The 12,186-nt window shown below is 27.9% G+C and overlaps 2 protein-coding genes across 4 annotated transcripts in view; one reads left to right on the top strand and one right to left on the bottom strand.

Annotated features, from left to right (window-relative positions):
- Window positions 1–1,428, top strand: part of LOC119612223 — a 185,628-nt gene extending 184,200 nt beyond the window's left edge. For all 3 annotated transcript variants that reach the window (XM_037967979.1, XM_037967994.1, XM_037967986.1), the window contains 3 exons: window positions 54–322; window positions 394–602; window positions 675–1,428. In XM_037967979.1, coding sequence (XP_037823907.1) covers window positions 54–322; window positions 394–602; window positions 675–823 — 627 coding nt within the window. In that variant the 3' untranslated portion in view covers window positions 824–1,428. The remainder of the gene's footprint in view (window positions 1–53; window positions 323–393; window positions 603–674) is intronic.
- Window positions 1,429–10,073: 8,645 nt separating this feature from the next.
- LOC119612202 (vitellogenin-1-like) lies at window positions 10,074–11,194 on the bottom strand. The gene is made up of 3 exons (XM_037967936.1): window positions 11,113–11,194; window positions 10,800–11,053; window positions 10,074–10,748 (listed from the first exon to the last, which is right to left on the bottom strand). The coding sequence occupies exons 1-3, from the start codon at window positions 11,192–11,194 to the stop codon at window positions 10,074–10,076; spliced, it is 1,011 nt and encodes a 336-aa protein (XP_037823864.1).
- Between the last annotated feature and the right edge of the window lie 992 nt (window positions 11,195–12,186).

Genomic DNA, 12,186 nt, shown 5'->3' on the forward strand with positions numbered 1-12,186 from the left:
ATAAAGAACCCCATAACAGAAACAAGAAAATTAAATTTATCTTTTCCAAACAGAGTGAACCTTTCGATGAAGTGGCCACTTATAGAGGCGATATAGTGGTGGGCTTAAAATATGTTACACCCGAGGGTAGTAAATCTAAATTCATGCGTGCCGCCTCTTTAGCTACAGGTGGTGGTTTGAGAAAGTTTGGCAGTATTAAATCGGTGGCTAGTTCAAAAACCGATCGTTCCGCTAAAGGTGGTCAATTGCATGTCTTGGTTAAGGAGGCCAAACATTTAACGCCCATTAAGCCTAATGGCTCATGTGATGCTTTTTGCAAGAGGTAAACTAATGATTTATAAATTCTATTATAAATTTAATTTAAAATTATTTTTAAATTCCCTTTATTTACAGTTATTTATTACCCGATCGTACACGCAGTTCAAAACAAAAGACACCCATTGTTAAACGTTCTACAAATCCCAGCTGGAATTATACTTTTATTTATGAAGATGTCTCACTGGAAGATTTATCTGAACGTGCTTTAGAATTAACGGTCTGGGATCATGATCGTTTGGCTAGCAATGAATTTTTGGGTGGTGTTCGTTTTTCATTGGGAACATGTAAGTTGAATGATAAGCTTTTAAACTTAAGACAAGTAGAAATAATTGGTTTTCTTTTTTTTAAATCTACAGGTAAAAGTTACGGTCGTCAAGTTGATTGGATGGATGCCTCCGGTAAGGAACTATCGTTATGGCAAAATATGCTCGATCGTCCTAATTTCTGGGTAGAGGGCAGTGTTGTTTTAAGATCAACTTTGGATGGCATCAGAGCGATACCATAAAATTGTAATTATTAAATAAATTAACTGTAGTTTAAGTTGTTTGTTTAAGTTTTTTTATTAATTCTTTATTTTAAATCTATAAATTACATTATTTAAACCCCCCATATATTATTTGATGCTGTAAACAGCATGTTTATAAAACAATATTTATTCGTCTTATTAAATCAGTAGCAAAAACTGAACCCTTAAACGAAAACTCATCAAATTATGATTTTTAAAACAAAAAAGTATTCAATATATTCTTACAAAACGAAAAAAGTATAAAACCAAAATATTTTTATTTAAAAACAAAATTACATGACAATTCTTTGAAAAGCATTATTAGCATTAAACTTTATGAAATGGAAAAGAAGAGAAAAAAATAATATTTCTAAAAACAATACAAACTGAAAACATGTTAATTATAATAAAATTATAATAATTAAACAAATAATTATATATAAATATAAATTAATAATTAAATATATATATATATTATTCAACCTTGTATGTATAGCTAAATATATTTAAAAGAAACACATATTTTATAAGTTTAACCTTAAGACGATCTAAATGAAAATAATTTATAATAAAAAACTAAACTTTTTATATATAAAAAACAAAAACAACTCAATTATTTTCTAATTTTCTAGTTTCACTATTTTTCCAAAATCTAAAAAAAACATATCACTATATCTTATCATCAAATACTAAACTTAACTCTAAACTATTAAAAATTAAACCTAAACTTTCTAAAAAGCCTTATTCGAGAAAAGGTATTTTGGCGTAGAAATAATAAAGTGACAAAAAATATAACACAAAATACGGTTTTCTGTGTTAAAACTTTATAAACAATTTTTATATGACAAACCAATAATAATAATTATAAATAATTAATATACATAATAATAAAAAAAGCATATATTTAACTAAAAAAATTGCAATATTGCATATTAATGCGTTCGAAATTTTGAAAGAAAACAGAAAAAACAAATAAAACCTAATTAAACTAATTAACCTTAAGGTTACATTTACAAAAAAAAAAAATAATAATAAAAAACTAAATTTAATAAATATCCATAAATACTTTAGTATAAATAAAAAATAAAATCTATTATATAACATTTTTATTTTTCTTTTTATTTATTCTTCTTTTTTGGTTATTTTTGGTTGTTTCAGTAACAAGGATGGCGAATTATTTTTTAAAATATTATATGGAAATCCAAGAAAAAAACATACTGGGCCCAAATTATGGCATAAAATATCGATCGAAATCTCCATTTAGATTCCATTGAGATTTCGATCGATATCGTATGCCGTAATTTGTGCCCTCGCCTCTTCTGAATAATAAACTCTCCCAGGAAGTTTGTTCCCTTTCCTATACCTAAAGCATGCATAAGGGAACAAACTCTCGGGAATTATTCATAATTGGCCTGATAGTAATTTTCACATATATTTTGAAAATAAATTTTCCATTCGAGTTTCTAAGCTTATTAGTAAGTTTTATGGTTTTTTATTTTTCTAATCTTTACGTTTTGATTTTTTTAGAAGCGTTCAGTAAGCATACGATGTCCATTTTATAAAGACATTTTTATACCCATCAAAAAAATATGAAGGGTACGTGGAAATATTCTACTCATTAAAGTATATATTTTATGATTCCCAAATATTGTTACCATATAATATTGGCATAAAATCGGCAAAATATTTTTGAAATCGTAAAAAATCGGGAATGTTAAAACTTGGTATTGTATAATTTTCAAATTAGGTTACTTTTTCAATTATTTATACGCAACAATATTCATTAGGAACGAACCCATTTGTTGTCAATTGGGAAAACCCATCATATTATAGGAAAATACGTTCTTCAGTCGGATCAAACTTCCCGTAGAAGTACATATTACTAGCCACTTTCGATGCAAAAAGTTTTAAAATCCTCAAGCAATTTTTAAGATGATTTGATGAAATTTGTCACATAAACCCTTTTTAATCATAAGAACGAAGTCTATTATGTTTGAAATCAGTCAGAATAGAATTTTGTTAACTATTCTAGTATATCTTCAGATATGTGTTAGTACAACTATTTTGTATTAACCTTAGTAATACGAACGATTTTCGTAATGATCGTAAGAGTTTTCTCGGATACATGTACCAAATAAATATTAACTGGTCCAGTTTAATTGATGTTAATTTGACTAAATATTATGTCCACATTGGCGTATTTAATATTTTATAATAATTTTTATAAAATTGCCTCTATAGTTTTAATTTCCCTCTTCGTAAAATCGACATTTAGCAGGCATACATTGGAAAATCGTCCATATTTTACACTACCACTTCTGTAACTGATAATAAGTTTATTGTGAAAAAATCATTCAAAAATTATGTTATTAAGAAAAAAACTTTTTCACTCTTTAAAATTCTGTAGATCACCCTGATTTTAGTATAAAACTAAAAAATCATTAAATTCTGGTAATAAATGACAAAAGGATCGATCCATATACTATATCCCTTTAAAGCCTCTTTACACAATTCTGTTTTGATGGTGGGAATATAATATTCGTTTTCTAGTTTATTTAGCTTTTCCTGAGTTTATTTACATCGATCCTCGTGAGATCTAAGTAGAAATATTTTATCAAATTTTAGACTGTAAGACATATTCTCAATAAAATTTTACACATTTTTTCGTTAAAAATGTATTTGGTGCAATAGAAGAATAGAAGGATATGTTTGTTATAAAAATGTTTCTTAGTTATTAGTACTACTTGACTACGAGCAAGTGCGCTGTATTCCTACGATATATTAAGTACCTTTTTTATACTATAAACTTTTGCTCAGTAGTCCATAAGCTAGTCTATAAATTAGCTAATAGACTTATCAATAGACAAATGTATAGAAAAGTCAATAAATTATTAAATAGACTTGTTAGTAGATTAGTCAATAGACTAGACAATAAACTAGTCAACAGTCATTAGACTAGTTAATAGACCAGTAAGTAGACTAATCCATAGAATAGGCAGTGGACTAGTCAATAGAGTAGTCCACAGGTTAGTCTATATATCTGTCAATATATGAAAAGAAGTCCGAAAAGTAATCCAGTACTTTACTTAACCATCCAAAAGTACCCTTTTTGAAAAAAAAAATATTACTATTTCAAAACTTTATTCCGTTATTCACTATTTCTTTATTAGAATTTTAACTCATTATTTTAACACGGTGATGACATTGGAGACAAGCTCGCTTGCAAATAACTAGTGAAATAAGTACTTACAAATAGAGAGTTAAAAAGTTGTTTCATTTTTCGGTTGGTTAGTTCGCCACTGCTTAGTTATTTTATTTTCTTTCTGTCGCACGGCAAAACATTAAATAAAGTACTTATGTATCTGATTATATGTAAATCATTATAAGAGAACTTAAAAGTAATGCAGGCAGTATGTAGTTGTCATTAAAAAGTAAGTGAATTTAAATAATTATGTTTGCAAAAAATTCAAATATTAAATAAACGGATTTAAACAATCATTCCGTCATATCGAAATAGAACTATCTAAGTTAATCAAATATTAGCGTATAGGGTTTTTGAAAAAGGAAAAGTCAGTAGAATAAAATAAAACATGGTCTGTAATTGCTTACACCTCAAAACCCTCATGTATGGAATAATATTTGAGAGGTTTAATTATACCGTACACCACTATAGTGGGGAGAGTATAATGTGTTTGTGCTGATGTTTGTAACACACAAAAAGATTGGTCCAACATCCACCTTAAAGTATAACAATCGCTTTCTGAGTCGATTTAACTGTATCTGCCTTAAAGTATACCAATCGCTTTCTGAGTCGATTTTGCTGTATCCGTCTGTCTGTCCGTTTGTGTGTCCATGTAAACCTTGGGCGCAAGCTATAGATCGCAATTTTTAAGATAATTTGATGAGATATAAGGATAGGCCCCCCTATTAACCCCCTGCCCCCATATAACCGTTCTTTAAGAAAATCTCTTTTTTTTTTTTTGACAACAAATTGTTAAAATATTTCTGAATTATGGAAATCATGACATTAAATGATGTATTATTAAAAAAATAATCAACATGTTTAAAATAATTAGTGGTGTAGGATATTATGTGGTAGGCAATGCCCAACTATAAATTCTTCCTTTTTTTAAATGAATTTTCTGTGTCAGGATTATAAAACTGACTTATGACTTTAATGTCAAAAAGTACTTAGGTTAGGTTGACATCTGGATATATGTATATTACATCAACTCCTTTTCATGGAAGTTGTTTGTAGTTAAAAACAAAAACCTTATATAGTATTCCGGCATGTTCAGAAACTCAGTTTCCTGGACGTAATTCATTCAATGTTCGTGTATATTTATATCTAATTTTGACGATTCGAACATACAAATTCGAAAATTACGGAGTTACGGACTAAACCCCATGCATTTATTTATGAAAATGTTCCATTGAAAGATTAAAGCGAATGGCTTTAAGAACACTCTGGGACCAAGAACGTTTGGCAGAACAATTGTAGTGATTCTTTTTTTACTTTGTATTCCATGGGATACGTTTTCAATAGTTAGCTTAAAATAAAAAAAATTAATTTTTTTCTTCCTATTTGTGTTAATTTGTTGCCATTATTTTAAGTTATTTCTATGTTTATTTAATTTAAGTAATTGCAATTAATTCTATGCCCCAAAAGTAATCCTAAAGCAATCTTGCAACTAAAATTAAAATAACTTTACATGTTTCCTAAAATCTTTGATTCGAGTTGATTTCTTAAGTAAATATATTTAGTATATATATTATTTACTTCTCTTTTCTGTTTTACTAAATTTAATAAAACGTCAAAACAAAAGGTTGCATGCTGTCAAAGTGTTACACACGCAAGGAATGTATGCAACCAACAAGTTCCATGTCTGTGGCAAAATAAAAAAATAATAATTAATTAAATTAAAATGTTTACAAAACGAATCTTATGAATGCTTTTAATGTTTAAGAGATAATATTATAAATTATTAATAATATATAAAAAAAAAATTAAATTAAATTACCATTAGAATAAATAATACTTGCTGAATCACTTGTTGCCTAAATACCGCTTGACTTTTATACTTGACATTTTTCTAAAAAAAAAAATAATAATAAATTAAACAGACAGCATAAAATGAACATAAATTCTTTATTTTAAATCCGATAAATATCAGAAATAAATTCAAAAATTTTTCCTCATTTTTACAATACATAAACATGAAAATTGCCAAAATGGTATTTAGAAGAAACAAACAAACTTTTTGAAATTAACCATAATAAAAAATAATTTCGTGAAATATTAAAAAAGTAGTCAAATGATTAGAAATTAGTTTTATTTTAAGAAACAAATCTTAAAAAAACAAGTAGTGAGTTAGATGAGAAGACATAAAAAATAATTAAAGTTTTTCAAAATGGAAAAAAATTATAAAAAAATAAAAATTTTATACTTAGTAGTAAATATATACAAACCAAATAAAAAGTTAAATAAATTAATAAAATATTAAAGATATTCACAGTTTAATTACAATTTAAATGAACTCAAATATTAATGAAAATATTTATATTGGTAAAAATAAATTACACTGTGAATACATCAACATAACAATACAATATCATTAATATATGATTTGTATTGTTAAATAAATTATATATAGAAATTTTATAATCCTCTAAAAAGTTCAATATCTTTAATCTTTGATCTCCTTTAACTTAAAAATTCAAAAAAAAAAAAAAAATTAATTACAAAAAATCCTATGATGATAAAACTTTACTTACTCTAAGGTTTTCTTAAAACACGTATGGTGCTACATATTTACTTACAAACTTATAAATATTTAATATTAAAATCTAAATTACATTACATAAATACTTACATACATGTGTATGTATGTATATCCTTACAACTTTACTAAGTATACAAACATACAACAATACTATCTTTCATAAATACCTATTGCATCCTGATGGTGGACGTTCGTTTTATAATGGGTTTATCTTTAAAAAAAAACTAAAAAACTGTATAACGATCATCTAAAGATCTACTTAAATAATAAATTTTTATATTTGCTTAAGAAAAATGTAAAAGAATGTAGTAAATACTCAATAACTAAAGTCAAGACCCACCGACGTTCATTCAAAATTTCTTATCTTAAACTTTGTATAAAAACCACCAACATATAAAAACCTTTTATACTAAAATAAATTTAAAAATATATATATATTTAAGATAATTAATTTATAAAAAAAAATATTATAAACAAAATTGAGTTGATAAATAGTTCATGTTGCGTTATTTGTTACAAAAATTAAAAAAAGTAAAATAATTGAATTATATCTCTATATATCAAATTGAAATGAATTGTATTGTATACCAAAATAAAACAAATAAAACTAGAAAATTTTGAAAAAAAGAACAAGTAGAATATAAGTACTATTTTATAATAGAATCTGATCCGATTTATAATTTGAACTGTCCGAAATGCTATCACTAACTGTAAGAAAATTTATGATTTATATGTATGTATATTGTTTCAAATAGCGATTTATATTGAAATATTGCTGCTTAATCCATGATAGAGTTTTTAAATTATAGATTAGTGTTATAATTTATATATTTTCTCTTAACTTCCCCATATTTTTATATGAATAAAGTACGAAATAGTATGGACTACTCAATATTATTCTCCAGTTTACAAAGATGTTGCCGAGTTTAATCTTCGGGAAAGTAGGGCCCTCTTCTATGACGCAATATCATGGCCCCTTTCAAGTCCACTGGTCGAGATGGTACTTTCCCGAAAATGTTACTAAGTGCTGAAAAGGATTAACAAAATATTTACAACTGTGCCACGTCTAGGTTTTATCCAAATCTAACATATAGATTTCTGATATGGTGGATTGCTACTAAAGTTAATTTTATAGTAAATCAATTTTACAAAATTGAGAGATAAGCATACATTGACATACATTGAATGCTATAATGCATCTTGTTCCTAGAGACCTTCATAAATAGCAATATCTGCCTGTATAGCAGGGAGGGTTCATCACTAATATTAGAGATCAAGAATTCCAGAGGTGAGTGGTGTAGGTGTGAATGGGTATAACACCAGGATCCATACAGATGTTTTAAAATGAAAGGCGATTTTAATCCGGTGTCCTCTACGGAAAACTTGAAATAAAAATTTCTAATTTTTGTCGATAGTCAGGCAGTGTTCCTTTCATTAAATTCTTATACTACTATATCGCTATTGGTCAAGCCATGTATGAATGATGTGGCAAGGCTTAGTCGTTTTGACTTTTTACAACTAGTAAACTACCACGATAACTAACCAACATGGGACATATACGATTAATATTGAATTGTTAAAAAAAAGTTAAATTGAATTTAATTATACCCTACATCAATGTAGAGGGGAAGGTATATTGGGTTTGTGTTTAATGTATACTAATCGGCTCAGAATCATTTTCTGCTATATTTGTCCGTCTGTCCGTCCATGTAAACCTTTTAATCAAACTACAGGTCGCAATTTTGGAGATTATTCAATGAAATTTGGTATCTTCTATTGTCCCAGAAAGGAAGCCTATTGAAAATGGTTAAGATCGTTCCATCTAGCCCCCACACAACAGAACCTCCTGAATAGAGCTTTTGAGCTCATAATTATGTTTACTATATCTCGACAAAAAGCTGCACAACTAAGTTTTATACTTGTCTTGATATCCCTGTCGAAATGTGTAGTAATAGGTCCTCACTTGACCCTAGCCCTCATATTAACACTCTTCAGAAAATGTGTTAAATGTGTAGTAATAGGTCCTCACTTGACCCTAGCCCTCATATTAACACTCTTCAGAAAATGTGTTAAATGTCGCTTACAAAGGCTAATGTGGGGCTGAAATTCGGGATAAATACATTTTAAGTAAACGTATATCCATCCACCAAATCAAATGAGGCGGTCCACACTTTCATCCAGCCGCCTTATAAAGCCTCTTTCTGAAAATTAGTTTTTCATCAATAAATAGCTTAAATACATATGTATATCGGAGGCAAGGTACAATTTAACTTAAATGCTTTATCATGAAAAACAAACCACATTTCATTCTCTTAACAGGTGTAAGGTATTATATGTTCGGCCACGGCCGACTATAATTCCTTACTTGTTTTAAATTGAATTTAGGAGAAAGCACATTACAAGATTTATTGGGTCTTGGGTAAAATATGACCCAACCTTCCTAAAATTTTATAGAGAAATATATAAGTACAATTATGATTGGCATTTGTAGCGAGTACCATCAATATCAATGGATTGTTTCCTTGGTCCAAAAAAGGCATGGGTGGGTTTTGAACATTCGCAAACAATAGCACAACTTAATGTCAAACTATCCAAGGTTCTGAATTTCTGTTTCTAAAGTCAACATTTTTTAGATCGTAAAACTAGAGGTCTCTAATTTGAAAATACATTTGTATTGTGTGGTTAGAAAGGAGTAGAATTTCGTAACGATCGTCCCAAAAGTAATCATCTGATTCGATATAAAAATTAGATTGGATATAATTTATTGTCTGTTTTAAATTTACAAATCTTTCATATTGTTAGTTCTCTTAATTTTTTTAGACTTTATATAAATCTTTATATTTCTATTGGCCCTCTGCATGTCAAATTCTTAAAAATATACTGGTAGCTATAACATTATAATTTATTTATGCTGTTAATTTATTAAACAACTTTAACATTTCTCACTAAAAAAAGGTTGTATTTTAAAAAAATCTATTAATTTACAAAAAGTTGTTTTCCTTAGACGTCAAATTATAAAAAAGATCAGAGAAAAAATTACAAAAAAAAAGTTTCTTTAAATCTGTCAATGCAAATTGTACCACCACTATTTACTGTAATACGATGATAAACTAACGATTTCAAAATATTTCATACAATCATAATTGTGCAAAATAATATTAAACAAAACTAATCTACAAACTCTAAACCTAAACTATAAAAATAATATTCTCCAAAAAACAGAATTCTATAAAATAAATTAAACTAAAAGACATTATCTATGAATTAAAAAAACAATACATTTAAATGTAACCAAGTATTTATATTGAAACAAACAAATAATTAAACAGAAAGTTGTATTACATGCAAAATTATTTACAATATTTATCTTTAGGAACATTTAAGTCAAAATGCAAAAAAAAAAAACAAATAAAAATTCTTATTGATTACTTTCAAAAACTGAAATTTTACTGAGTTTTATTGCTGCCTTAAAGGCCAGGGCAAGAACCACAATTTCCCAAAGGAGTTTTAGCGTCGTCTGTTGCATTTTTACCAAATGGCTCAACTTTGTTAACACTAAAAAAGTAATTTCCCCGTAATGAGAATGGCACGGCCAGGCCCATGGCATATGAATTGCCATTACAAAAACCAGCTTCCTTTTTCTTCAAAGAATTACAGCGTGTTCCCATAAAATTATATTCATTGTGGGGATAAACACTTTCGGCATAATACAACCAGGAGCGAGAATGTGAACAACCCAGTGAAAAGCAACCCGGTTTAATGGGTGCTAATCCCTCGGGATAAAAATCAGCATCCCCTATTGGCTCCTTTTTACCAAGAGCCCCAGGATTTGAGTGTACAATATCAATAAATGCTGCATCACCACGTTGTATACCATAAAGAACTTCTCCCTCATTGAAACATGGATTGGCCGGATCAAGTCCAGTAATGTGGGGTATGGTCTGATTGGTAAATTGGGTAAAATATCGTCCAGCATAACCAACTATATGAGCACCTAAACTGTGACCAATTAAATGTATATTTTCTACTGAATATTTATCCACTAATTTGGTTAGACCCATAGCCACATATTCTCCTATAGCTTCAGTATTTAGGGCGGACCATGAATATAAAGTATCAATATAGTTGGCACTATCCAAAAACTAAAATTGATTCAATAAAAAAGCAGAAACTGAAAATTAACTTAAACCTACCAGAAAATTATGTTCATCTCTACAATGAAATGCTTTGCGCAATGTTTGAGCACTTTCACCCGCAGAACTTTTCCAACCTCTTACAAACAATATCAGTTTCTTAGACATATTAAAATTTGGACTTTCCAAAATTTGATCAGCTTCTAAAAGCGGAAAGCTTTCATTTTGACATGGCGTTAGTAATTGAAATGATATTTTTGTAATATCTGGAATAATACGTGGTCGAACTTCTCCGTAGGTTAAATAAATTGAACCTGTAAATAAATAATTGAACAATCACTGAAAACTTATTTTAAAAAATTATAAATCTTACAAATTTGATTGATCGTCTGTCCTATTAGAACTTCAGGTAAAGCGAATAAAGCTTGCATAGGTAAACGTAATAATTGATCCATTTTTGGAGTCCACTGTGGTAGGGATGGCACCAGTCCATTTATGATATTGAATATATCCAACTGGTTTGTGTTATTGGACACATCGTTGGCTAAAGTGTTTTTGTATATAAAGCAACTAGAAAGCAATAAATTCACTAATATTTTCATTGTTAATATTTTTTTACTTAATACTGTTTTAATTTATTTATTCTTGATTCAGGTCTTTATATAGGTATTTTATATTAACAGTTTCAATGTTGGAAATAATTTATGCATTATTTATTAATATTTTACAGTTAAAATGCGACTGACAATGGTATTATCAACCATAACATTATAGAAAAGGTTAATATTTATGAATTAGTAATAAACAACAACTTCTAATATCACTAACTTATTCCTTATTAGACATACTCTCTAGACATTTAGGTATAAAGCCTATTCAAAGAATTAATTAATGTTATTGATATCGACCACTCATTACCAAGTAATGTATGATATAACTACATTACTCATTACCAAAATTTTAAAATATATTATTGGGAAGGCATTTCAAATTTAAATTTACTTTAAGTAAATATAGTTTGGAAACATGTTAAACGTGAAAAAGTTCCTCGCGTCGGGAGAAAAAGATTTGAACTAATGAAGAATAGTATTTTCTTGGGCCTTTAATAGGTCAATTGTGGTCCGAGCTGAACTAAATTTATAAAAGTAATTTATTCCTTAAAACTATTTTTGCTGAATTTTATCATATTTTTTATACCCACCATCAAAAAAGATGGGATTATATTGATTTTGTCATTCCGTGTATAACATATCGAAATATTGTTCACAGACCCCATAAAATATATATATTCTGGGACCTCGTAAGATTATATGACGATCTAGCTATGTCCGTCCGTCTGTCTGTTGTTGGCACGAAAGCGTCCACAAAAAAAAAGAGATATTGAGATAAAATTTTCCCAAAATATTTCTTATTGATCAGAAATGTTTGGTATTGAAAATGGGCAAAA

Source organism: Lucilia sericata, unplaced genomic scaffold (genome assembly GCF_015586225.1).
Source record: "Lucilia sericata isolate MDLA Ls3-8-SP2 unplaced genomic scaffold, ASM1558622v1 Contig000034F_arrow, whole genome shotgun sequence".
Classification (NCBI taxonomy): Eukaryota; Metazoa; Arthropoda; class Insecta; order Diptera; family Calliphoridae; genus Lucilia; species Lucilia sericata.